The sequence below is a fragment of the Myotis yumanensis genome, unplaced genomic scaffold, assembly GCF_028538775.1.
Source record: "Myotis yumanensis isolate MYYU_CA2020_CCGP unplaced genomic scaffold, mMyoYum1.0.hap1 SCAF_12, whole genome shotgun sequence".
NCBI lineage: Eukaryota > Metazoa > Chordata > Mammalia > Chiroptera > Vespertilionidae > Myotis > Myotis yumanensis.
In genome coordinates, this window is record NW_027223763.1 from 33,232,059 (window position 1) to 33,258,317 (window position 26,259).

General features: G+C 36.5%; 1 protein-coding gene across 2 annotated transcripts in view; it reads left to right on the forward strand.

The window, feature by feature from the left end:
- The window catches only part of GKAP1 (G kinase anchoring protein 1), a 62,901-nt gene that overhangs the window by 31,483 nt on the left and 5,159 nt on the right, over positions 1 to 26,259 (forward strand). Inside the window, exons 7-10 of one of the 2 annotated variants that reach the window (XM_070431437.1) lie at positions 1,492 to 1,514; positions 10,300 to 10,452; positions 20,101 to 20,202; positions 23,392 to 23,455. In XM_070431437.1, the coding sequence (XP_070287538.1) occupies positions 1,492 to 1,514; positions 10,300 to 10,452; positions 20,101 to 20,202; positions 23,392 to 23,455 (342 nt within the window). The remainder of the gene's footprint in view (positions 1 to 1,491; positions 1,515 to 10,299; positions 10,453 to 20,100; positions 20,203 to 23,391; positions 23,456 to 26,259) is intronic. The other variant, XM_070431436.1, reaches the window with a different exon arrangement.

A 26,259-nucleotide genomic window follows, 5' to 3' on the forward strand; every position in this document is an offset into this window, starting at 1 on the left:
ACTAAAGGGTCCCGGGTTCGATTCCGGTCAAGGGCATGTACCAGGGTTGCGGGCACATCCCCAGTGGAAGATGTGCAGGAGGCAGCTGATCGATGTTTCTCTCTCATCGATGTTTCTAACTCTCTATCTCTCTCCCTTCCTCTCTGTAAAAAAATCAATAAAATATATTAAAAAAAAAAAACAAAAAAAACCAAAAACACCCTACTGGTACTGTTTTCAGAAACAAGCCTAATGAAAGTAGGAATAAATTTAGAGGATTATATTGCTCTCCTTTAAGGATCAGGAAAATTGCTTTGTTTTGGGGTTAAAAGGACCAGATGTATGCTAAAATAAAATTTCCAATTTTAGTAAGAAAGATTTTATATAAGAAATATTTTCTTAAAAATTAAGCAGAAGCATGTAAAGAAACTCAATTTTCCATATGTTTGATGTATTAGATGGATTGAGAAAAACATCAGTATAATACTGTTAAAGGAGAAACAATTATAAGATGTGATTAACACATTCTTCCTCAGGTTCTGGCATCACATTGTATGCTAAGTAGAATAGGCTAGTAAATTGTAATCTACTAAGATTTAGTAGTTGGATCTGAAACTTGTGATTTTGACATTTACTATCTTTATGGACTCTATTCTGATTAGTGAATGCTTTAGAGAACTGGTTCAACTTTTAGATTCTCAATCATAAGAAAGCTATTCTATTCAATTATTAGTCCTTGAGAATGGAGAACTTTTGCTGTCCACAAGAAGCCTTATTAAATATTAGATATCTTGATAATTTTCAATTTAAATAAGAACACTTGCTCCCTATTTGTACTTTAGTTTCAGTCTTCTGTGTGGATTCCCTTATGTCTTCCTTTTCCTCATTCTGTAATCCCTTTTCACAAATGCTATTGTTACTAAGAAAATGATTTCTTTAATCTAGATATATTTGTTTTGCCTTCTTTTTGTGTTCTATAAATATATGTTAATTTTAGAATTTTTATAGTATATCAAATCACTATGATGCATTTTTTAAAACAAAACCTAGCTAATAGTTTTAAAGGACATAAATTATTATTTAACTTTTTATTTTATTCCACAAAGGCAGTGGTCTGTATAGTTTTTGCAGTCATAGTATCCTGTGATTTGATTTTAGACATATTTTGTGCCCTCTCAAATTCTCTCCTCCTTCCAAACATACTATGTGAAACCAAAACTTAAATGACGTGGGATTCAAATGTTTAAAATTTAATAATACCCCTTTGTTATGGGTGGCATTTACTGGAATATAAGACCTAGTCCCAAAGCTGAACAAATTAATAGTTATATACTGAATTTTAACATCTTATCTTTCGAAGAGTAAATCTGATGAATCCTAGGCAACCCCCAAATGACTTCTGAAACTCATAATTTTAAAATTCTCTTGTTACTTTGTTTAAATATTTTTTACGTATTAAAATATTTTATCTGTTAATTTCCTTCAATGAAGTATCACCATTCTATTTTACAGATCACATTAATAAAAAGACAGAGGTAAGTGTTGTAACCATCTTTATTTTCGAAAATATTTCATGATTATAAGAATAATACTTCAGTGTTTAGTAGTAGGTCTTTTCTTGAGTCATAGTCATTTACGGAACAACCCATAGGTTTTTCATGAGTAAACTCAATCATGTTTCTGGCAATTATAAGGATATAAAATATATTGTGTCAGAATAAGCAAATGATTATTTGCATGAAATATAATGTAATGTCATTTGGCTTTAGCATCCTGATTTGTGTGTGCCTGTGAGTCAAAAGGTTATGACATGTAAGTTAAAACTTTAGGGAAAGTCTGTATTTTATTATCAGTCTGTATTTTAATCTTCATTAAAAACATCCTGAAATACCATGTCTTTAGGTATTTTGGAATTAAAAAATTGTGAGGTAAACTTTAATTATATAGTTTATACCCATGAATAAGATTAACCTGATCATATACTTTTCTTACCATTCACCTTTAGAGGGTAGTATAGCTATAACTTCCTAGTGTTCTTGGTACCTTTTTAAAAAAATTCCATAAAGCCTCTACAAACCCTTTAGAATTAGGAAATGAGACTACTATACAATATATTTTAATATTGAGGATGGTACTAAAAATTGTTGAGTTCTTTTTACTTCTTTAGGTAATAATTGAAAGTTTTATTATTCTTATATGATGTTTGTGTATCTTGTCGATAATTCCATTAATTGATTTTTTAATGGCCAGCTATATTTCTTGGTTTCACTTTAGAACACATACATGGTTCTTAATAATTTTTTGTTGTTTCATGCATTTGCTTGACAAGTCAGGGATAATAAATTCATATATATGAAAATAAAATTTAAATAACTCTGTTACTATATTAATAATATAATCCTTAACTATTCACAGCAAACTCAGAATTAATTTGTTGGTGAAACAGATGTTAGAAATTCTTTTGAATTTATTTACAAACAACTGTCAACAATTCTTAGATTAAACTTAAATGACCACAAATATGGACTATTAATTTTATGTTTGAAAGTGGAAAACATGTACTTTTAGATTGATTCCAATTTTTTTAATCCACTGATTAAAAAATGAACGTTAGTTTTATGTGAATAAGCAAGTAGATAGAAAATGGTACACCATATTCCTAAGAAACTACCCCCAACTGTTAGTAGAAGAAAAAATAATTTTTATGAACTGTTCTATGCTTGCTTTTTCTTCTTTACTGATTTGAAAGAAGGGAAAAAAAAGGCAGTCTGACCAGGATTTCATCTATTTAATATATGTACTTAATCTGAGTTGTATTTAAAGAAGCATAGGTATGTGACATAGCCTATATTTTGTTTTTCATTATAATTTTGTTTTTGAGAATGAGAAAAGGTTTTATTTTAAACTCAGCAAGTCCTAGCACCTTTATGTTGAGTAGTTCTTCCTTTTGCTTTTCTCCTCTTTTTAAAAATTAAATTTATTGGGGTGACTGGTTAATAGTATCATATGGGTTTCAAGTGTGTACTTCTATGAAATGTCATCTATATATTGCATTGTGTGCCCACTACCCTAAGTCAAACCATCTTCCGTGACAATATATTGGACCTCCTTGGTCCCCCAACTCCCCACTCCCTTTCTTCTGGTAACCACCCATACTGTTTATGAGTTTCAGTTTTATTTCCCACATATGAGTGAAATCATATGGTCCTTAGATTTTTCTGACTGACTTATTTTGCTTAGCATAATATTCTGAAGGTACATCCATGTTGTCACAAATGGCAATATTTTATCTTATGGCTCAGTATATTGCATTGTATGTACGTACCACATCTTTATCCAATCCTCTATCGAAGGACACTTTTGTTTCCATGTCTTGGCCGCCATGAATAATGCTGCAGTGAACATAGGGGTGCATATATCTTTGTGAAAAAAATTTTTTTCAAGTAGATACCCTGAAGAGGGATTGCTAGGTCATATGGTAACTCTATTCTTAATTCTTAATTTTTTGAGGAACCACAAGACTATTCTATATAGTGGCTGAATCAGTTAGTCTACATTCCCACCAGCAGTGAATGTGGGTTCCCTTTTCTTTATAACCTCTCCAACACTTGTTATTACTTGTCTTGTTGATAGTACTCATTCTAATAGGTGGTATCTCATTGTAGTTTTGCGTTGCATTTCCCTAATAGCTTTGAAGTTGAACATCTTTTCATGTATCAGTTGGTTGTATGTCTTCTTGGGAGAGATATTTGTTCAGGTCCTCTGCCCATTTTTAAAAAATTATTTTGTTGATAGTATTACAGATGTCCCCTGTTCCTATCCCCCCTTTGCTCCCTTACACCCAAACCCTATCCCACCTGTACTATTGTCTGTGTTCATGGGCTGTGCATATATGTATATAATATATTTGGTTAATTTCTTTTCAACTCCTTGCCTCCCTTCCGTCTGAGATCTGTCAGTCTGTCCCATGCATCTATGTATCTGGATCTATTTTGTTCAACAGTTTATTTTGTTCATTATATTCCACATATAAGTGAGATCCTATGGTATTTATCTTTCTCTGACTGGCTTATTTCACTTAGCATAGTAACATCCACCTCTGTCCATGCTTCACAAAAGGTAAGATTTCCTTATTTTTTATGGCCACATAATATCCCATTGTATAAATGTACCACAGCATTTTTATTCACTCATTTACTGATGGGCACTTGGGCTGTTTCCAGAACTTGGCCATCTATAATAATAAAAGGGTAATATGCTAATTAGACCGGACGTCATTCTGGACATCCTTCTTGACAAAGCCGGGGTCGGAGGGAAGCCAGCCCGGGTCCTGGGTGCCTGTGGGCAGCCCGAGGGAAGCCAGCCTGGGTCCCAAGTGCCTGTGGGTGGCCCGAGGGAAGCCAGCCTGGATCCCAGGTACCTGCGGGCAGCTGGAGGAGGGAAGCAGCCCGGATCCCGGGTGCCTGTGGGCGGCCAGAGGAGGGAAGCAGCCCGGGTCCTTGGTGCCTGCCAGCGGCTGGAGGAGGAAGCTCAGGTCTCAGATGCCAGAGGAAAGCCGGTGCTGGCAGCCGGGGGAAGGAAGGCCTGCTCTTGCACAAATTTTTGTGCATCGGGCCTCTAGTTATAAATAATGCTGCAATGAACATAGGGGTGCATATATCCTTTTGAATTGGTGTTTTGGGAGTCTTTGGATATATTCCCAGAAGTGGGATCGCTGGGTCAAAAGGCAGTTCCATTTTTAATTTTTGAGGGAAATCCATACTGCTTTCCACAGTGGCTGCACTAATCTGCATTCCCACCTACAGTACACAAGGTTTCCCTTTTCTCTGCATCCTCACCAGCATATATTGTTTGTTGATGGTAGTCATTCTAACAGGTGTGAGGTGATACCTCCTTGTTTTAGTTTGCATCTCTTTGATGATCAGTGACTTTGAGCATTTTTTCATGTCTCTTGGCCATCTTTGGAGAAGTGTCTATTTAGGTCCTTTGCCCATTTTTTAATTGGATTGTTTATCTTCCTTTTGTTAAGCTGTATGAGTTCTTTATATACATTGGATATTAACCCTTTATTAGATACTAGGGGCCCAGTGCATGAATTCATGCACCTTGAAAGGAACTGTAGGCTGTGAGGCTGCAGTGGGCACAGAGGTGGGTTTCGGCCAATCCTCTGTGCCTCCGCCTGGCCCTTCCTGCCGTGGCCCCAGGTCCCCTCTCTACCTGCAGCCCTGCTCCTGCTGCCACAACTCCCATGCGCTGACGGCGCTAGCCCTGCTCACACTCCCTGACGGCGTGGAGCAATTGGGGCCGGCGCCAGCAGCGGGTGCAAGTGGGACTGGTGCTGGCAGCAGGTGCGAGCACTGGGTGGGCCCATGGTGCACAGGAGCAAAGAATTTTCAGTAACTACCAAAGGCTCGCCCCAGTGACAGCGACCAGCAGGTCCTGCCTTGGTCTGGCACCCCTGCTTACCAGCTCCACCATCCCGCTGCGGCCGACGCCCGCCATGTTTCCTGCACAGCACCTGGTGGTCAGCACATGTCATAGCAACCAGTTGTCTGGTGGTTCCGTTTGTTCCGCTGTTCAGTCTATTTGCATATTAATTTTTTATTATATAGGATATCATTGCCAAATATGTTATCCCATAAGGGGCTCCCTTTTCATTTTGATGGTTCATTTTGCTGTGCAGAAGCTTTTTATTTTGATGTAGTCTCATTTGTTTTTTTCTATTTCTTCTCATTATAACAGTCCCTTAAGCATTTCTGCAGTGCTGGTTTGGTGGTGACAAACTTCTTTACCCTTTTTTGTCTGGGAAGGTCTTTATTTCAACATCTATTTTGAATGTTAGTCTTGCTGGATATAGTAATCTTGGTTTGGGGTCCTTGCTTTTCATTACTTTGAATACTTCATGCCATTCCTTTCTGCCTGTAGAGTTTCTGATGAGAAATCAGATGACAGCCTTATGGGAGTTTATTGGTAGGTAACAAATTGCTTTTGTCTTGCTGCTTATAAGATTTTCTCTTTGTCTTTAGTTTGGCATTTTAATTATGATGGGCCTGTTTGTGTTCTTCTTGCTTGGGAGTCTGTGCCTCCTGAACTTGTATGACTTTTTTGTTCACTAGGTTAGGGAAATTTTCTGCCATTATTTTTTCAAACACATTCTCTAGCCCTTGTTCACTTTCTTCTTCTTCTGGCACTCCTATAATGCAAATATTGTTGCATTTCATGTTGTCCCACAGCTCCTTTAAGCTGTCCTGTTTTTTAATTGATTTTGGGTTTTTTTGGTTCTCTGAGTGATTTTTTTCTACTCTGTTTTCTAATTCACAGATCTGATCCTTGGCTTCCCCTAATCTGCTGTGTATTCCTTCCACTATGTTCTTTATTAGTGTATGTCATTCTTCATAGTTACTATATCTTATGATGTTGAGCATATTTGCCACCATTATTTTGAACTGTATGTCTGATAAGTTTCTTACCTCCATTTAATTTAGCTCTTCTTCTGGAGAATTCCATCTCTCTCTTTTGTTTAGAATTCTCGTGTTCTTTCGTTTGGGGGGTATTTATTTATTTATTTATTGGTCTCTCCATTTTGGCTGCTTGTTTGGGTTTGTGACTATGTAATTACGTAGATCTGCTATGCTTCCCAATCTCTGGTGCAGGACAGTGTCAGACACTGTTTCTATCTGGCACTGAATATCCTGTTTGGAGCTATCAGCAATCCAAAACTTGTGTCTCCCTTTGCTGGGGCTGGGTGCCTTTGGAAGATGTGCACCAAGGTCTGCTTTACCTAGCAGGGGGTAAGGCATTTTTCAATAGAGTGGGGCAGTTGCTTTCCCCCCAGGCAAAAACCACCTGGATAGTAAAGGTTCACCAGAGACAGATGCCCTCTGCAGCATGAGGCAATGACTCAGCACAGGAAATTCAGGCGACTACCTTCAGAGGTCTAATCCAAGAGCCCCCATCCTGGCTTCTGCTCACATAGCACTAGTCCACTCTGTCAGAGCCCAAGGTGAGTGGCTGCATGTGAAATTTTGTGTGTTGGCCCTTTTAGAGGGTGCCTGACTTTCCAGCTCTCTTTCTCTGGCAGACAGCAACCCTGCTGCTATTCACAGCCAGATGTTACTTGGGCACCTTTCTCAGTTCTGGTTCTCTGAGCTGGGGAGCCCAGCCTGGGGTTTAGACTCCAGAGTTCTCAGTGGGAACCCCCCACAGCTGAGATATCCTTCAGGAACTTCAGCTGCTGCCTGTAGGAGCCCAGCCAGCCCTTTTGCGCCTCGGCACCTCCTACCTGTCTCTGTGCGGCTCTACTTTCTGTCTTTGGCTATCAGGAATCTCTTCAGCTAGTCTTCAGTTGATTATTCAGGACAGTTTTTTTCAGTATTTTAGTTGTAATTCCACTTTGGTTCTGGGAGTTCATCAGTGTAGCATCCACTTACTCTGCCGTCATTTTGGAATCTCCTCTTTCTTTGTTGATGAGTCTGGTCAAAGGTTCATCGATCTTGTTTATCTGTTTTTTTAAAGTATGTTTTTATTGATTTCAAAGAGAGTAAGGGAGAGGGATAGAAACATCAATGATGAGAGAGAATCATTGATCACCTGCCTCCTGGATGCCTCCTACTGGGGATTGAGCCCACAACTCTAGCATGTGCCCTGACAGGGCATTGAACCATTTGGTTCATGGGTCGACACTCAATCACTGAAGCACACTGGCCAGACTTGTTTATCTTTTTAAAAAACCAGCTCTTGGTTTCATTGATCTTTTGTATTGTTTCATTTTTTAGTTTCTATAGCATTTATTTCTGCTCTGATCTTTATTATTTCCTTCCTTTTACTTATTCTGGGCTTTGTTTGTTGGTTTGGTTTTCTTTAGCTCTTTTAGGTGTTGGGTTAGAATGGTTTATTTGAGATTTTTCTTGCTTCTGCAATGCTGTGAACTTCCCTCTCAGGACTGCTTTCTCTGTGTCCCATGGATTTGGGGTTGTTGTGCATTCATTTTCATTGGTTTCCAGGTAATTTTTCTTTTAAAAAAATATTTTTTATTGTTGATAGTCACCATAAATGTGAAGGCTTATGTCTAGACTCTCAATTATGTTCCCGAGACCTATAGGGCTATACTAACAGAACCACCATTATACTGTCTTTTACATTATATGCTTGGCATATAATAAGTGTTCATAATTTGAGTTAAATTGAATTGGCTAGATATTAAATTTTAAAATCTGTGGTGTGTGTGTGTGTGTGTGCGCGCGCGTGCGCGCAAGCGCGCATGTGTGTGCGCTTAATCCCTTCATGTTTTTTCATTCAGCCCCCAAAGCCCTTCCCCTCTGACAGCAGTCAGTCTGTCAATGTAACCAGGCCTTTATTTCTATTTTGTGGAACTGCACTCTTTTAAGGAAGTGAAATCCAGCAGCTAATTAGTTGCCATCATCATGCTATTCCTTCCACAGAAGCTCAGCAGTGTTTTAAGCATGTTGTTTTAAAATGAAATCTTATTGGAATGTACCTGAATTATTTTTTCAAGCAGTAGTCTTAGTAGACTCGTGGGCAAGTTTATTTAACTTTCCTGAGGCCATGATTATTTTGTGGGAAAATAATTCTTGTTCTATGAACCTCTTATAGCATTAATGAGATTCAAATCCTATCTAATAATAGACAAACATGGTAATTAACTGTACCTCTGGTATGCTTCCCATTGGCTAATCAGGGCGATAGGCAAATTAACTGCCAACCAAGATGGCGGCCAGCAGCCAGGCAGCTGAAGTGAACAGGAGGCTTGCTTGCTCCAGTGATGGAGGAAGCCAAGGTTCCCCGCCTGCTGCCGCCCAGCTCTGAGCTGCACTCTAAGCAACAGTGTTTCAATTATAGAAGCTAAACAAAGCCCAGATACCTGCTTTCAGCAGCTGAGGTCTCAGAGCTGGAGCCTAGCCTCAGAGCTAAAGCCGGCTCTCAGCTCCAGTGACAGCCATAGAAGGTAAATAAATCCCAGGATAAAAAAGAAAAAAAGGAGAGGTTGGGAGCTTCAGTCACCCGCCAGCCTGAAAACGGCCCTCAGCCCCTCACCCAGACTGGCCAGGCACCCCAGTGGGGACCCCCACCCTGAAGGGGGTGTGACCAGCTGCAAACAGCCATCATCCCCTCATCCAGGCTGGCCAGGCATCCAAGCGGGACCCCCACCCTGATCCGGGACATCCTTCAGGGCAAACCAGCCGGCCCCCACCCGTGCACCAGGCCTCTATCCTATATAGTAACAGGGTAATATGCAAACTGACCCTAACAGCAGAAGGAATGGGAATGACTGGTCACTATGACACACACTGACCACCAGGGGGCAGACACTCAATGCAGGAGATGCCCTCTGGTGGTCAGGGCGCTCTCACATGGGAGGAGCTCTGCTCAGCCACAAGCCAAGCTGATGGCTGCCAGTACAGTGGTGGTGGTGGGAGCCTCTTCTGCCTCTCAGCAGCGCTAAGGATGTCCGACTGCAGTTTAGGCCTGCTCCCCGCTGGCAAGTGGACATCCCCCAAGGGCTTCCGGGCTGCCAGAGGGATGTCCGATTGCCATCTTAGGCCCAATCCTCCAGGGAGCGGGCCTAAGCCAGCAGGTGGTCATCCCCTGAGGGGTCTCAGACTGTGAGAGGGCACAGGCCGGGCTGAGGGACCCCTGAGTGCACAAATTTTTGTGCACCGGGCCTCTAGTAAAGTATTAGAAGGAAATGGGGCCCTGACCGGTTTGGCTCAGTGGATAGAGCGTTGGCCTACAGACTGAAGGGTCCCAGGTTCGATTCCGGCCAAGGGCATGTACCTTGGTTGCGGGCACATCTCCAGTAGGAGGTGTGCAAGAGGCAGCTGATCGATGTTTCTCTCTCATCGATGTTTCTAACTCTATCCCTCTCTCTTCCTCTCTGTAAAAAATCAATAAAATACATTTAGAAGTTTAAAAAAAAAAAAAAGGAAATGGGGAATGACCACTAATAGATTCAGGGTTTCTTTGTGGGTGATGAAACTTAAAAAATTGTGGCTATGGTTGCACAACTCTGTGAGCATATTTAAAACCACTGAATTATGTACATTAAATGGGTGAATTGTATGGTATATGGATAAAACATTTTTTAATCAAGTGATATCCAACACAAAAATTATGAAGAAGTAAGAAAACATTTCAAAATGTGTCTCTGTTGTTTATCATCTGAAGATAGAGGAGAATTAGATAGTTGATTGTTTCTTAGTTACCCTTTTTCTTTCCTTCTCCTTCTAGGGGCTGACTAGGCTTATTGAATGCATACACTTTTTTGTTGAATGATAGTAAACCACAATTCATTTTTGACAGGAATTGAGTTCTTCTCAGACTTTAACACATGATGGAGGATTCTTCAATAGACTGGAAGATGATGTTCATAAAATTCTTATTAGAGAAAAAAGAAGAGAACAGCTTACAGAATATAATGGAACAGATAATTTTGCAGCTCATGAACACAACCAGGCATGTAAAATAGAAAATTCTCTTAAAATCACAGTAAAACTAAAATATATTTTTTCTTTTTTTAAAAACATAAGCAGTAGAATCCAATTATGATTCTAATAAGGTATAGTTTTAGGATATGTCTTAAATCCTTAGTTGTAGATGTTTATATTAAAAAGTGTAAAGTACTTCATTTGTTGATAAATACTTATTGAGCATGTGCTATATGCTAGGTAATATTAGACTCCAATGGAGGGTAGTAGGAATACCAAGATGGATAAGACCTTCTTTTCCTTAGACACTCAGTGGGGATTGGAGGAGGTAGATCTGTAAAAATAATATATTTTAGCATGACGAAGACTTTAAGAGAGATATGAAAAATAAAGAGGTTTTGAATAGAAAAGGTAATAATAGATCACTTGGGTAAACTCTGAAAGGTACATAAAGAAGTGACATTTGGGCCCGACCGGTGTAGCTCAGTGGTTGAACATTGAGCCAGGAACCAAGAGGCCACTGGTTTGATTCCCGGTCAGGGCACGTGCCCAGGTTATGGGCTTGGTCCCTGTGGAGGGCGTGCAGGAGGCAGCTAATCAATGTTTCTCTCTCATCGATGTTTCTATCTATCCCTCTCCCTTCCTCTCTATCTCAAAAAGTCAAAATATATTATTTTAAAAAAGTGACATTTGGGATGGACTTTGAATGATGAATGAATATCACTGTAAGCTGAGAATTGGAGAAAGCATAGGGAACTACAAGAACAAAGGCCCAGAGTTAGGAAAGGTCTTAGACCAGCAGTTCTCAACCTGTGGGTCACGACCCCTTTGGCGGTCGAATGACCCTTTCGCAGGGGTCGCCTAAGACCATCCTGCATATCAGATATGTACATTACGATTCATAACAGGAGCAACATTACAGTTATGAAGTAGCAACGAAAATAATTTTATGGTTGGGTCACAACATGAGGAGCTGTATTTAAAGGGCCAGAAGGTTGAGAACCACTGCCTTAGAGGAAATATTCATGAAACTGAAAAATTCTGCATCTAAGAAGTACAGAGGTCTATTTATGTGAAAATAAGTTAGAATTTTATCCTGTAGACCAGGGGTTGCAGACAAGTCAACCCTGGTTAATAGTCTGTTTTTATAAGGCCCACAAGCAAAGAATGATATTCGCATTTTTATTTTTTTCCTTTCTATTGAATGTATTGGGGTTACACTAGTTAATAAAATTATATAGGTTTCAGGGGCACAATTCCACAACACCCCAAGTGAAGTCTCTGTCCATCACCGTTTATCCACCCTATACCTTTACACCTTTCCCACCCCCTCCCTCTCCTGGCAATAAACACACTGTTGAATTTTTTCATTTTTGCTCAATCCCTCCACCCTCCACTAGTTTCTTAACCACCCCCTCCCTCACAGCTGTCAGCCTGCTCTCTATCTGAGTTTGTCTCTATTTTTCTTGTCATTCACATTTTTAAAATATTGTTTTAAAAAAAGTATCTCACCTGTCCAGGTGGCTCGGTTGGAGCATTGTCCCATATACCAGAAGGTTATGGGTTTGATTCCTGGTCAGAGCACATACCTAGATTTCAGGTTTGATGTCTGGTTGGATGTGTACGAGAGGCAACCAATTGATGTTTCTCTCTCCCCCCCCCCCCCCCCCCCCCCCGCCCTTCTCTCTAAAGTCAAGAAAAACATATCCTCAGTGAGGATTTTTTTTTTTAATATTTCATCATATAGAGACCTAGAAATCTGTTCCTAACAGCTAGTCTTCTGTCTTGCTTTCTCTTAAACTATGAACCTGTTCTTTATCTTACATGTGAACGCTTTCCCCTTCCTTTCTTGGTTTTCTTTTATTCCCTGCAAGAACAAAGGCCCCAAATTAGGAAAGGCCTTAGTTCAGCGGTTCTCAACCTGTGGGTCGCGACCCCTTTGGCGGTCGAATGACCCTTTCACAGAGGTCGCCTAAGACCATCCTGCATATCAGATATTTACATTATGATTCATAACAGTAGCAACATTACAGTTGCTACTTTTATGGTGGGGTCACAACATGAGGAACTGTATTTAAAGGGCCAGAAGGTTGAGAACCACTGCCTTAGTTAGACTGAATATTCAGGAAACTGAAAGATTCTGCACACAATTGTGTGTTCAACACCCCAACACATAATCTGTATACTGTATTGTGTGTTCACCACCATCATTAATTTGTGGGCTGCCAGGTATTGCTGAAAAACAGTACTAATGTTCTGTTCTCAAAATCATTACTGTCTAACTTTTACCGTATCCTTATTTCTACTTAAAAAACTTTTGATTCATTTCTTTCTGACTTTGACAAACACCTACAGAGGCTATTCCAAATTCTAAAAGCCCGTTTTCCATCTTGTCATTCTCTTCAATAGATGCTATCTCTTTGTTTCCTAAGACTGATAAATTCAATCATTCCACGAATTAAACATCTGTATTGTTTTAAAGGACACAAAAAGTCAGACCCTTAAGAACAGTTTACTCCAATGCAGAAGTAAGATTGGTTAATAACACTAACATAATTCCACATGAAAATCTATTTTCAACTTAGTAATGGGTAATCCTTGCTTGCCCTTGAAGTACTTGTTTCTTCTTTTCTGGCATTTATTTAATGTTTTCCTGTTTTGCCTTGACTATCAAAGTTTATGTACAGTCCAAGCAACCATGTTAACTTATATGGTTAGCATATTTGCTTTCTTCTTTTTTATTGACTATGTATGATTTTCCCCTTTCTTATTTTTTAAGCCATTTCAGATCATATTTTTTACATTATTTTTTTTATTATTGTAACTTTAAAGTATTACGAATAGTAGTACATATGTCTCCTTTTTTTCCCCATTGACCTTCCTCCCAGCCTCCCCTATCCCCTGGCTCAGATAATTTTTTGATAGAAAGAATGACATTAATATATTTAGACAAATAGATGTCTTAAACCCTTTGTAGAACAAAATTGGGTATGTGTGTTAATTAAACAATTAGTATTAATGATTTAATAAAACCACAGGACAGTGCAGTATGGTAGAAAAGGAAGTCTTTGAAATCAAACAAACCTAGTAACACAAGATATAGCTTCTGCAGCTTATCAGCTGTGTTACATTGGGATGAAGTTATCTGTCATGTACTGTTAGTAGGAAAATTAGCAATTATGAATCAAAATGTTTAGCAGAGCATGAACATAGTACACGTTTAATAGATAATTATTTTTGTACAAGATAGAAAATGGTAAGTCTAAAATAATATACTTGGTAAAGTGTGATAGTAATTAACATGAATGGAGATTAGAGATGGCTTTCTTAGAAGAAAATAGCTTTTGGATTAGAATTTAAAAGACAGTAGAATTTGAACATGCAGAGGTAAGGGAGAGGAAACTGGAATTCCATGAGTAAAAGTATTGAAGCAATAAAGTATAAACCAGCTTAATTACAACAGAAGGATCATAGAGGAGAATACTAGTAGTATTAGGTAAGTTTGGTAAGGCAAGTTGGAAAAGATTAGAGGAAATTTAAAGGCCTAATTTATGATATAGTTAGTAGATAGTAAAGAATATTTGAAGATTTTTCAGTATAGAACAAGCTTATATATGGTAATATTAATTTCTACTGCATTTGCTATGAAAAACTGAATGAAGGTGAGGACTGGTGATAGGGATTAGACAGATGATACTCAATATTTTTATGGATATAGAAGAACAGTAACACATTAGGGGTAGTGTAAATTGGTATAACCGTTTTGGAAAATAATTTGGCATTAACTTTAAAAGTTGAAGATGATGGGCAGACTGTATGTTCTAGAAATTCTACCTTAGATTAAACCCTAGAGACATGTTCAAGAATAATGTTGAAAACTCATCTGTGTGTAATAACAGAATCAATAAGAGAAATTAATGACAGCTATACTTAGCAACATGTATGAATATAAAAAACATGTTTAATTAAAAAAATAAGGTCACCAAATAATTGTTTGATAACATTTATAGCAATTTCAAAAAATAGAATATTTTAGGGATTTGTATATGTGTAGTGCAAGACTAACAGGAAAAGAAGGACAAAATTTGTAACAGAAGGGGAGGGATATGGATATGACTGGTAGAGGCACATGGGGGATGCCAAAATATGGTAATGTTCGAATTCTCCCCCCCCCCCCATTATTAAATTTATTGGGGTGACATTATATGGGTTTTAAGTGTACATTTCTTTGATACATGATCTGGATATTGCATTGTGTGCCCACCACACAAAGTCAAATCTACTTCTGTCACCATATATTTGACCTCCTTTATCCTCTACTACCTCCTCAACCCCCCCTTCTTGCTGGTAACCACTATACTGTTGTTTGTGCCTATGAGTTTCTGTTTGTTCTTGTATGTTCATTTGTTGTTCTCAGTTTTATATCCCACATATATTGAAATCAAATGGTTCTTGTTTTTTTCTGTCTGACTTACTTCACTTGGCATGACATTGTTGCAAATGGCAGTATTTCATCTTTTATGGCTGAGTAGTGTTCCATTGTATGTATGTACCACATCTTATCCAGTCATTTATTGAGGGACACTTGGGTTGTTTCCATGCGTTGGCCACAGTGAATAATGCTGCAATGAACACAGGGCACATATATCACAGATGCCTTTTTAAACCGTGACCTCCTGGTTCATGGGCCAAAGCTCAACCACTTAGCCACATGGGCTGGGCTAGAGGTGCATTTATCTTTGCAAGTAAAGGTTTTCAAATTTTTTGGGTAGGTACCCTGAAGAGAGGTTGCTGGGTCATATGATAACTCTCTTCTTAATGTTTTGCGGACCCTCCATACTGTTTTCAGTGTTCAAATTCCTAATCTGCATATTGCATTTTTTCTTTTATCTTAACCTGTATGATTCATATATATATACACACACACACATATATATATTTCTTTTGCATGTATGAAATTTTCATAAACAAATTAAGAATTTCTCATATTATGTCATTGAGTGTAATAGGAGAAAAAGATTGAGGCTATTTAAAAAAATACTTTTTTTTTTTCACGTCCTTCCTCTCCCCATTACACTCCTTTCTCAGAGAAAGAAAGCTCTTCTTTTTTGCCCAGGTTAAAATCCTTTTTTTCTGTACAACCCTAATTTGGCCATTCTTAACACAACATTTGGCTTCATTTTTGAATATTCTTTTTGTAGGAAAATGCCACATGTATAGGTATTTAAAAATAATTGTAACAGTAAGTAATATAGTTTCATAGCTGTTTTGTAAACCATGCTTTATATTCTGTCAAAGCAGTATGTTATAATTACAGCTTGGTCAGTGTCCTATTATTGAACATTTAGGTTGTTTAGAATTGGTCACCTGATACTCATTTAACATCTTTATGTATTTAATTCTTTGATGAGTTATTTCCTTGGAATAAATTCTTAAAAATAGTAAATTAGTCAAAAGATATACACATCTGTGTTGCTCTTGATGCTTATCAACATTGTCTTCTATTGGCAGGAAGTTTTCTCCACAACTTCACTGGAATTGGGTAGATCATCCATTCCTGATCCCATTCACTTTATGGCCTTTAGGTGTCTGTTTTAGTAATTGCCCTTATGGCATTTTTAAAAAAATATATTTTCATTGATTTCAGAGAGGAAGGAAGAGAGAGATAGAGATAGAAACAACCATGATGAGAGAGAATCATGGATTGGCTGCCTCCTGCAAGTCCCCCACTGGGGATCGAGCACAAAACCCAGGCATGTGCCCTTGACTGGAATCGAACCCAGGACCCTTTAGTTCGCAGGCCGACGCTCTACCCACTGAGCCAAACCGGCTAGGGCCCTTATGGCATATTTCATTCTTATTCTGTGGATACCTTACTAGTGTACTCACTATGTGCAAACTCAGGCTCATCATCCTGTCTCCAAACCAAGTGTTTGGCTTGACTTTCATCATTTTTGGTTTTATCATTTGATCTAGTTACCCAGGCTCTAAAAACTTCCTTTTTTCACTTTTCTGTTTTTCAAGGCTTGGGAGTTTTAATCTTGGAAATCTTTTTCAAATCTATCTTCTTTTCCATGTCTTTAAACTTCATTGTTTGTTGAATCAAGTACAGCAAGCCCTTGAATAACATGGTTTTGTTCATTTTAACAGTGACATGATGCCATAGGAACTTAATTGGTTTTGTTATATGTCATTTTGAAACTTGCAGAACCTATCCATGACCTTAAGTGAGGACTTACAGTGTCCTTGACCTGACATTTTAAGTCCTCAGGTTTGCTTTTCTGAGTCTCAACTCATTTAACAGGTTTTGAAATCAGTTTTAGTAGATTGCTGCCAGCATTTGCAAAAACAAGAAAATGTCAGAATATGTCTGTTCATATTTTATGAAATTTGTTTCTGTGTATATTTTGTTTTGGCCTTTATTTTCTGTGGATATATACTTTTTCCTCCCAGTAATGTAGAAACTGTTATATGGACCACTTTTTAGTTAAATGCAGATGGTGAGCATTTCAGGTCATCTATACTAATAAAAGGGTAATATGCTAATCAGATCAGACATCTTCCAGACAAAGCCACAGTGGCGGGGGCCGAGGCAGAGGTGGTTAGGGGCGATCAAGCCTGCAGGGGAGAGCAAGGGAATCAGGCTGGCAGGGGAGAACAGTTAGGGGCCGATCAGGCTGGCAGGGAGCAGTTAGGGGCATTAGGCAGGCAGGCAGGCAGAGTGGTTAGGGGCGATCAGGAAGGCAGGCAGGTGAGCAGTTTGGAGCCAGTGGTACTGGATTGGAGAGGTTGCAGACTGGGCTGGGGGACCCCCCCCCTAGTGCACGAATTTCGTGCACCAGGCCCCTAGTTAAGTAATAATTCTTGAACATGAAATAGTTGAATTTTTAATAACTAAGTTGTTTTCAGTTACCCACACAGAGGAAAAAATATTTTTATGTGCCAGTTGGATAGAATATTTTTTGCTTATTATTGAGATTATACATTTCTTCATGTTTTTTGCTCATATGCCTGTCATATGGATTGTGACTTATTATTTCCAGATAATCATTTATCTTTTGATTTTATTACAGTATTTTTAGAAAAATTTTTCAGCAAGTTAAATCTATTAATCTTTTCCTTTCAAGTTGTCTCCCTTTGGTATGTTCAGAAGGGCTTTCCTATTAAAAATGATATATATTCATATTCATCTAGATACCATTTTAATACTTATGTGGTTTAATTTTTCAAAATCAAAATAGTATTTTATATTGTTAAATGATTATATACTCAGTATAAAACAATTTTGATAACATAATTTTTAAATGAAGTGAAAATACTAGTATTTCATAATGTCCTAAGAGAGTTATTAAAATTTTCTTTTATGTACTCCCTGCATTTTTCCTTGCATGTAGCATTACAATTTGGGATCATGTTAATGTATTTTATAGTGTATATTATTATTTTTAGTGATTTCAAGAGTTTCACAGTTTCATAAATTTACCATATATTTAGCCTATATTCTATAGTTCGGCATTTAAATTGATGTCCAATTTTTTGTTGTAATAAATCACAGTGAACACTGATAGATACACTTTCCCTCACTTCTAAGTGAGATTTCTGGGCCTAATAGTATGTATATTTCTAATTTTGGTCCACCCACCTTATTCCTTAAACTAGAAACTCAAAGTGTCCATCTTTCTCAACTGCCACATTCAACCTCTCATCAAATGCTCTTGATTACACTTTTAAATAATTTCTTACATAATATGCTTCTTTCCATTTAAACTGCTTCCACCCTAATCAAAGGTATAATCTTCTCTGACCTGTACTTGCAGTAGCAGTTAAAGGTCTTTCCACCTGTCCTACCCGACTCTAATCCATTTTCCACAGTCATTCTTTAAAAATACAATCTAACATAAATCTTAATAGTCCTGCTCAAAATCCTTCACTGCTATTTTACTCAGAATGTGCAGGCCATTCTTGTTGCCTACAAGGCCCTCCAATATCAAGCCTCTACCTGTTTTTTCCAAAATCATCTTGTACTATCTTCTCCCTCACTAAGCTCCAAACCACTGGCCTCTTTTTTCTTCAAGTTCTTGGCTCTTTCCTATCTTAGGGCTTTTAAACATACTGTTCTTTCTACCTGGAAATCTCTTACCTCCACTTTTTATTTTATTTATTTATCCATCCTCACCTAAGGATATATTTATTGATTTTAGAGGGAGAGGAAAGGGCGGGGGGGGAGAACAAGAGAGAAGAGAGGAGGGGAGAGGGGAGGGGGGGGGGAGGGGGTAGGGGGGAGGGAAGGGGAGAGGGGGGTGGGGAGAGGAGGGGAGGAGAACACATTGATGTGAGAGAGAAACATCAGTTGGTTGCCTCCCATATGCACCCTGACCAGGGATCGAAACCTGCAACAGGATATGTGTCCTGACCAGGAATTGAACTTGGAATCTTTTGGTGTACAGGAAACACTCCAACCAACTGAGCCACCTGGCCAGGGCTTCTATTATTTCTTTTTTACATCTGCCTCCTGCAACAGACAATCCCCATCAGGGCAATAATCTTTTCAGTTCTGTTCACTGTTGTATACCCAGCATCTAGTAGCAGTTAGGTGCTTAGTGAGTATTTTTAGAATAAGTTAATGTTTCCACATAGTCATTAGATAAATAGAACCAATTTATACTATTATCAAAAATAAAACTTTGGATTTTTTTTTTTTGCATTTGAGTTTGTTTATTTCGTTATATGGTACAAGATGAAGGGACTAAACTTGTTTTCCCAGTTAGCCATTTGTCTTGTAATCTACTATTCTGTGCTTCAGCCTTTTTTCAGTTTTTAAAAATACTATATTTATATTATAATAAATTCTTAGGTTTTAAATCTCTTTCTGGACTTTATTTTCTGTTACAATGCTCTGTCAACCTAGGTGCCATGACTATGCTACTTTAGTTATTTTTGCTGTACTGTATACAATAATTTGTTAGGCATATTCCTCTTCATTGCATTAACTTTGTTTCTGTCCTGTATTCTCCCAGAAGAAGTTTTGACTGTCTTGCTAAGTTCCAAAGTACAAAATCTCATTGGGATTTCAATAGAAATTGTATTGAATTTACAAAGTAATATATTTAGTAATATTTAGTCTTCCTATCTACTGACATACTTTGTTCTATGTCCTTTTCAGTATTTTGTAATTTTCTTAATGGATCCTGAAAATTTCTGAATTTTATTCTTGGGGATATTTTTTATTGCTATTGGGAGAAAATGGTTTTTCTAGTTGTATCTTCTACCTGCGAATTGCTGATACAGAGCAAAGCTATTTATTTTCTTGTTTTGTTATTTTGTGTTTTTTCTCATAAGTTTTCAATTCTTTTGGGTCTTAATGATAGACTAATAATTCATTACAGAGCACTTTTAGTATGTTTATTCATAAATACATAACTTCAAAGCCGTGATATTATTATAGGGTATGTTTGCAGTTTGAGATTAATCATAAATATCTTATTTGCTTGCATTGTATATAATTAGAATTATATCATTGAATAGAAATGGAAATACAGTCAACAATTGAAGGTTGCTGTGGAAAATGAATTAAAAGAAAATTGGGACTTTTTTTCTCAAACTTTTCACAAAGGAATATTGTAAACCAGAATCAGCAGGCTATCTTAGTTCTAAAATAGAGTTTTTCTCTTTTCAGGAAGTAGTTTTGAAAGATGGAAGAATTGAAAGACTAAAGTTGGAACTTGAAAGGAAAGATGCTGAAATCCAGAAGCTGAAAAATGTAATCACTCAATGGGAGGTTTGTGTTTATTTACTGTTGTATACTAGTACTCTGCACATTTTCTGTTTTTCTTATATATAAATATGTTTAATGTTGGATTAATAGAATGTTTCTGCTGTTTTGGTTTTTAAATGTTATAAAATTGGAATAATAATATTTTATGGTAAAATATATATAATATTAAATTAGCCATTTAAACCATTTTTAACACTACAATTCAGTAGCATTAAGTACTTCATAATGTATAGTTATCACCAGTGTTTCCACAACTTTTTCATTATTCCAAACAAACTCTGTACCCATTAAAACAGCTCCCTGTTTCCTCTTTCCCTATAGCCTGTGGTAACATGTAGTCTCTATGATTTTGCTTCTTCCAGGTACTTCATATAAGTGGAACCATACAATATTTGTTCTAGTGTGTCTGGCTTATTTCACTTAGCATAGTATTTCCAAGGTTCATCCATGTTTTAGCATGTGTCAGAATTTCATTCTTTTTTATGACTGAAAAATATTCCAGTATATATATGTACCACATTTTGTTTATTCATCTGTTGATGAACACTAGCATTATTTCCACCTTTTGCTTGTGAATAACGCTGCAACGAACATTGGTGTATGAGTACTTGAGTCTCTGCTTTTAAATTCTTTGGTTATATAGCTAAGAGTGGAATTGCTGGGTCAAAAATAATTCCACATTAACTTTTTGAGGTACCACCAAACTGTTTTCTGTAACAGCTCTACCATTTTGCCTCCTCATCAGTGATCCATAGGGTTCCAGTTTCTCCACATGCTCACTAACACTTGTTATTTATACAATTTATTTTTTAACTATAAACCTACATATTAACCTTCCTTCCTTTCTTCCTTGTTAGGCTTTAAAAAATATCTTTATTCATTTCAAGTGTCTTTCTGGGCCCTGCATATGTAATAGTGAAAAAAATGATAAATCAAGTTCCAGCATTTGATGGTACTTAACATTTCCTTTCCTTCTCTACTCATGCCTTTAGTAATAATCCCTGCCCATTTCCCTTAGCTTTTCCTTTGTCATTTATATTTTTCTTCGCTTTTTTTGAGCATATACCATATCCCAGACACAAAATACAAGGATGAGTTAGCAAGAAGCTCATAGACTAATGTGGAAGATAAATATGTAAATAATTGCAGTATGGGCTTTATAATTGAGATTTGACTGAGTGCTCCAGGAGCACAGAAACAGGAATGAATTAGTTGTTGCTATTGAAAATTGGTAAGGATTTTACAGAAAAGATGGTGTTTCCAGGTAGAGAGAACAGCACATACAAAGGCATGGGAATGGTAGGAAATACATTGTTGCTGACATTTAGAGAACTGGGAAGTTGTAGAATGTGAAATTGGAGATGTTAGTTGGGATCAGATTTTAAGTGACATGAAAATTGTTTTGTGGAATGGTAATGCACGTAGCTAAAGGCCTGGAGTGAATATAGTCTAACAAAACAATGAACAGGTATTGAGTGTAAGAGCAAGAGCACATTTTGAACTAGTTTATTAGGCAGTGGGAATAATAGATCCTATTTTGAACATGTTAATTTTGAAATAGCTATGGATTCAGGCATAGATGTTGAGGATGCAGTACGGTAGAGTCACAACATACCATATATGCATTTAACACTAAGTGCTCTCTTTTTCATGAAATTAAGATACCAATAAGAGCATTAAGTATTTTATTTGTGTTCTTTATTATAAATTGCTATTAGTATTTTTATATATGTATGTTTTTATATATATATTTACTATTTAGGATTGTATGTGTTATATGTTACTTTAATGGGCAAAATAAAGAATTTCCATGGGTAATGTTGCTCATTTGCAATTTTTGCTGTATGTGGTAATTTTAGACCCTAAGGCTGCTATAAGAGGTGATTCCATGTACACTGATCTGGACCTTAGACAAAAGGTTTGAGCTAGAGATAATTTGGTGAGATAGTAACATTGATTGAAGCCCTAAGAATTAGAATTTCATAAGATAGTTTCATATTCACAGTAGATATATATATTTCTATATTCATAGCGAATATAGTTGTAGTTGAATGTATAAGGTTTTTTCCTTCATATTTTTGTTTCCATCTGACTTATCTTTCTTGTTCATTTCTAAGCAGCTCAGAAGTCCTGTTTACTGTATATTTACTTTGGTCCTTACTTCTGTTCATTGTATTTGGTTACATTACTGATTTATCATCAGCAGTTTACTGGGCAGAGTATTTAGTAAAAGCCATATTTATTGGACTTGATTTAAAATACATTAAATTTCTCTTACAAGAAAGACTTGAATTTGGTAACTTCTGTATATATCTGTGTACATAATAAGAGAAGAAATGACAAGTTTCTTATACTGATATGTTCCTGATTTGTTTTTTTCTATAATGTATTAAATGTATTTTTTCTAATGTATTAAGTATTTGTAAGTAATTCAGAGTGGGTTATATGTTGAATAAAGGTGGTGTTGCGGGAAAATTCTCCAGAATATGGAGGTTAACATGGAAACACAGTTCTTATTCATAAATGTATAGTTGTATCACCTATGTAGTATGAGAAGAAGCTAAGACATTGGAGAAAAAAATTGAAAAAGAATTAAAAGATATCTCAATAAATTACTAATTCATATCTGCCAAAAATTACTTTACCAATAGTTATTGAAATAACAAGAGATTAGTAAATTTAGTCTTAACTGAGAAGACACAACTGTGCTGTGCAATTCAGTAACCACTGCATGTGTGTACCTAAATTTAATAAAATTAAAACTTTAAATAAAGTTAAAACTGTATTTTCCAAAGTCAAACTAGGTCTATTTTCAGTAGTTAATAGTCACATATTGGACAGTGGCAGATATAACACAGATACAGAAAGTTCTAGTATACTACTGGATATTCCTGGTATAGAGTCATGAATCATTTTTCTTCTAATTATTTTGAAATATTAAGGGTTTTATTTGAAGAAGAAAAGAGAAAGTCCTCAGGAAAATTTAATATTATCCTGCTTTCTCCATTTTTATCTCTTATTTTTCAATCATGAGGGATATAATTTAAGTAATAGACAGTTCTGAATACATTTTTCTTCATCCTTTTTCTTTTAAAAGTAACTGTGTCTTCAAGAACTCATAGACCATATATTGATAGTAAACCATTAATTTATCATTTACTTTAAAAATTAAATCTTTATTTTCTTTATCAGGCAAAGTATAAAGAAGTAAAGGCAAGAAATGCACAGTTATTGAAAATGCTTCAGGAAGGTGAAAGTAAGTGATTTTTGTGGTTTTAGAATTAAAATTAAATCTTAATAAAGATTCAAAGAGAATTTTTTAAGATACATGATTTATTAACTCAACAAAATAAAAAGGTTTCCCAGAATGATACAAAATGGATTGTTGCTGATAATTTTGTTATTACAGGTCACTGTTATAGCACCTTAGGTATTATACAAATTTACAATTATTCACATAAGAGAAATCTTGAAATTTCAATTCTTATGAATTGTTAGACTACATTTAGCAGGAAAACAAGAATAACATTTGCTTAAGATTCTGCTTTTTAATTATTAGAGGAGAAGACCTATCATCATTTTAGGTTTTCCTTCCCCTTCCCCCCCCCCCCCCCCCCCCAACTCTTCATACTTTTGCTGCCACTCTAAACTTTCAGCAATAGAAGCAGGAAGCCAAGGAAGTCAACCAAAACTGACTAGAGATAAGATTAGTAAGGTTGATGTTATATGTGAATCCCCACAAATCAGTTGCTTTCCTGATTATATTTACCTAGTGACACCTTGAAAGTTCTATGAAAAGTTTCCATTCATGACAGAAAAGAAAATGTGTATTAACTTTTAATATAAAGTTTATGCAAAGGAAATTATTAACCATAAAAGACATAGAGAAAGACATGAATACATGAGAAAATCTTATTTTGAATGGACAAAATTGTCTAAATAAATTTTCCCTGTTAATAAGTATTAATGAAATACCAAATATAGATCCTGAGAGTATTGTATAGCACTTAAGAAAATGTGAAACTCACCTTAAAGAATAAGTGAACAAGACCAGAAGATTGTTTTAAATATGATTATACAGGGAGTAGAATTGTCCAACCAACATTTAAACTATATTATTAAATAACAGTTATGAAACCAATATGATTAAAAACCAGAAATCTTGTCCAATTGAACAGAATATATAATCTTGAAGTAGATTCAGGCTTTCGATAACCCTTTAATTATTTTATAATATAACTATAATTTAACTCTTATACGTACAACTTAACTATGATGAAATAGAAATTAAAGAATAATGGGGAAAGGCATTATTTGGACATTTAGAAACCATCATCTTAAGATTCATTTAATGCATAAAATTATGAAAATAAATAATTGGTTTATAAGTCACGTTTCTAATTGAATAAATTAAAGGTATTATTGGATATGTGATTTTTAAAAATATATATATTTTATTGATTTTTACAGAGAGGAAGGGAGAGGGATAGAGAGTTAGAAACATCGATGAGAGAGAAACATCTATCAGCTGCCTCCTGCACACTTGCCACTGGGGATGTGCCCACAACCAAGGTACATGCCCTTGACCGGAATCGAAACCTGGGACCCTTGAGTCCGCAGGCCGACGCTCTATCCGCTGAGCCAAACCGGTTAGGGCAAGGATATATGATTTTTAAATACAGTGGGGCCTTGACTTACGAGTGTCCTGACTAACGAGTTTTTCGATATTAAGAGCCGTCCCTCAGCCGATTTTTTGCTTTGAGTTGCCAGCTAAAATTCGGGTTATGCGCCAGCTTCAGATACTACCCCACTGCTAGTTGGCGCAGCGAACGTCACAGTGAACGCCACAACATCAGCCCAGCATCACTTGTCTCACTCGTTCACAATTGATTTGACATACGAATAATTTGAGTTACGAGCTCCATCATGGAACGAATTAAGCTCGTAAGTCAAGGCCCCACTGTATGTAAAAGAAATATTTCTTGGTTAAAGAAATGTAAAAAGTGAGAATATTAATTGATAAAAGCTTACTCTCAATAATGGATTAAAAATGGCTACCAGTAAATAAAATTTGTGTCCATACTCCATACTGTAAATAATCCAACTAGAAGAATTTGATATAGGATCATTACATGAAAAATACAGTACATTAGAGTATATGTACTCTGTCATTTATAATATAAATGTAAATACAGTCAATTCTGTTATAATGCAACACGTGTTCCTTAGATTCACCAATATTTGCAAAATCACACAGTTAAAACCATAAAGCCTATGGAGGAGATGGGCTTAGAAGCATACAACACTCAAAAACTTGATCAGTGATACATTAAAAAAAGATGGGAATCTGCCTAGCCAGTGTGGCTCAGTGGTTGTGCACTGACCTATGAACCAGGAGGTCATAGTTTGATTCCTGGTCAGGGCATGTGCCCAGATTAGGGGATCAATCCCCAGTGTGGGGTGTGCAGGAGGCAGTCTATCAGTGATTCTCTCTTATCGATGTTTCTACCTATCTTTCTCCCTCTCCCTGCCTCTCTGAAATAAAAAATATATGTATTTTAAAACATTTAAAACAAGATGGGAATCTAATAAAAATAGTATAATAGTTTTATACATGTTAAAAATGCTTAAACACAACCTAGTTTGCTTGTAGAAGTAGGCTTCAGAGAGTTATAACTTATGTGTTACTGTTAAGTTATGGAAGACTTGAAAATCGGTGAACTGAACTGAGATAGGTGGTAGATATTTTTATTGTGTGCATGGGTACCGTTTTCTATGTTCACATAATTGAGCTTAAGCAAATACAAAATTCCTGTTGTGTTCAAATTGTTCCTAATATATCAGTGTCATTGAAACAAGCATTATAGGAGAAGAGACTGTAATTAAAGTATTACATAATTATTAAAAAGTCACTAGTTCTTAGTGTGTGTGTGTTTAATTATGAAGATGGAGGAGTAGAAAGTGTAATTCATAAAAGTTCCCAAGTTGATTCTTGAAAGACTGATACGTTTCTAGATATGTTACACACCTTATTGCATATCATATTAAACTATGAAAAAT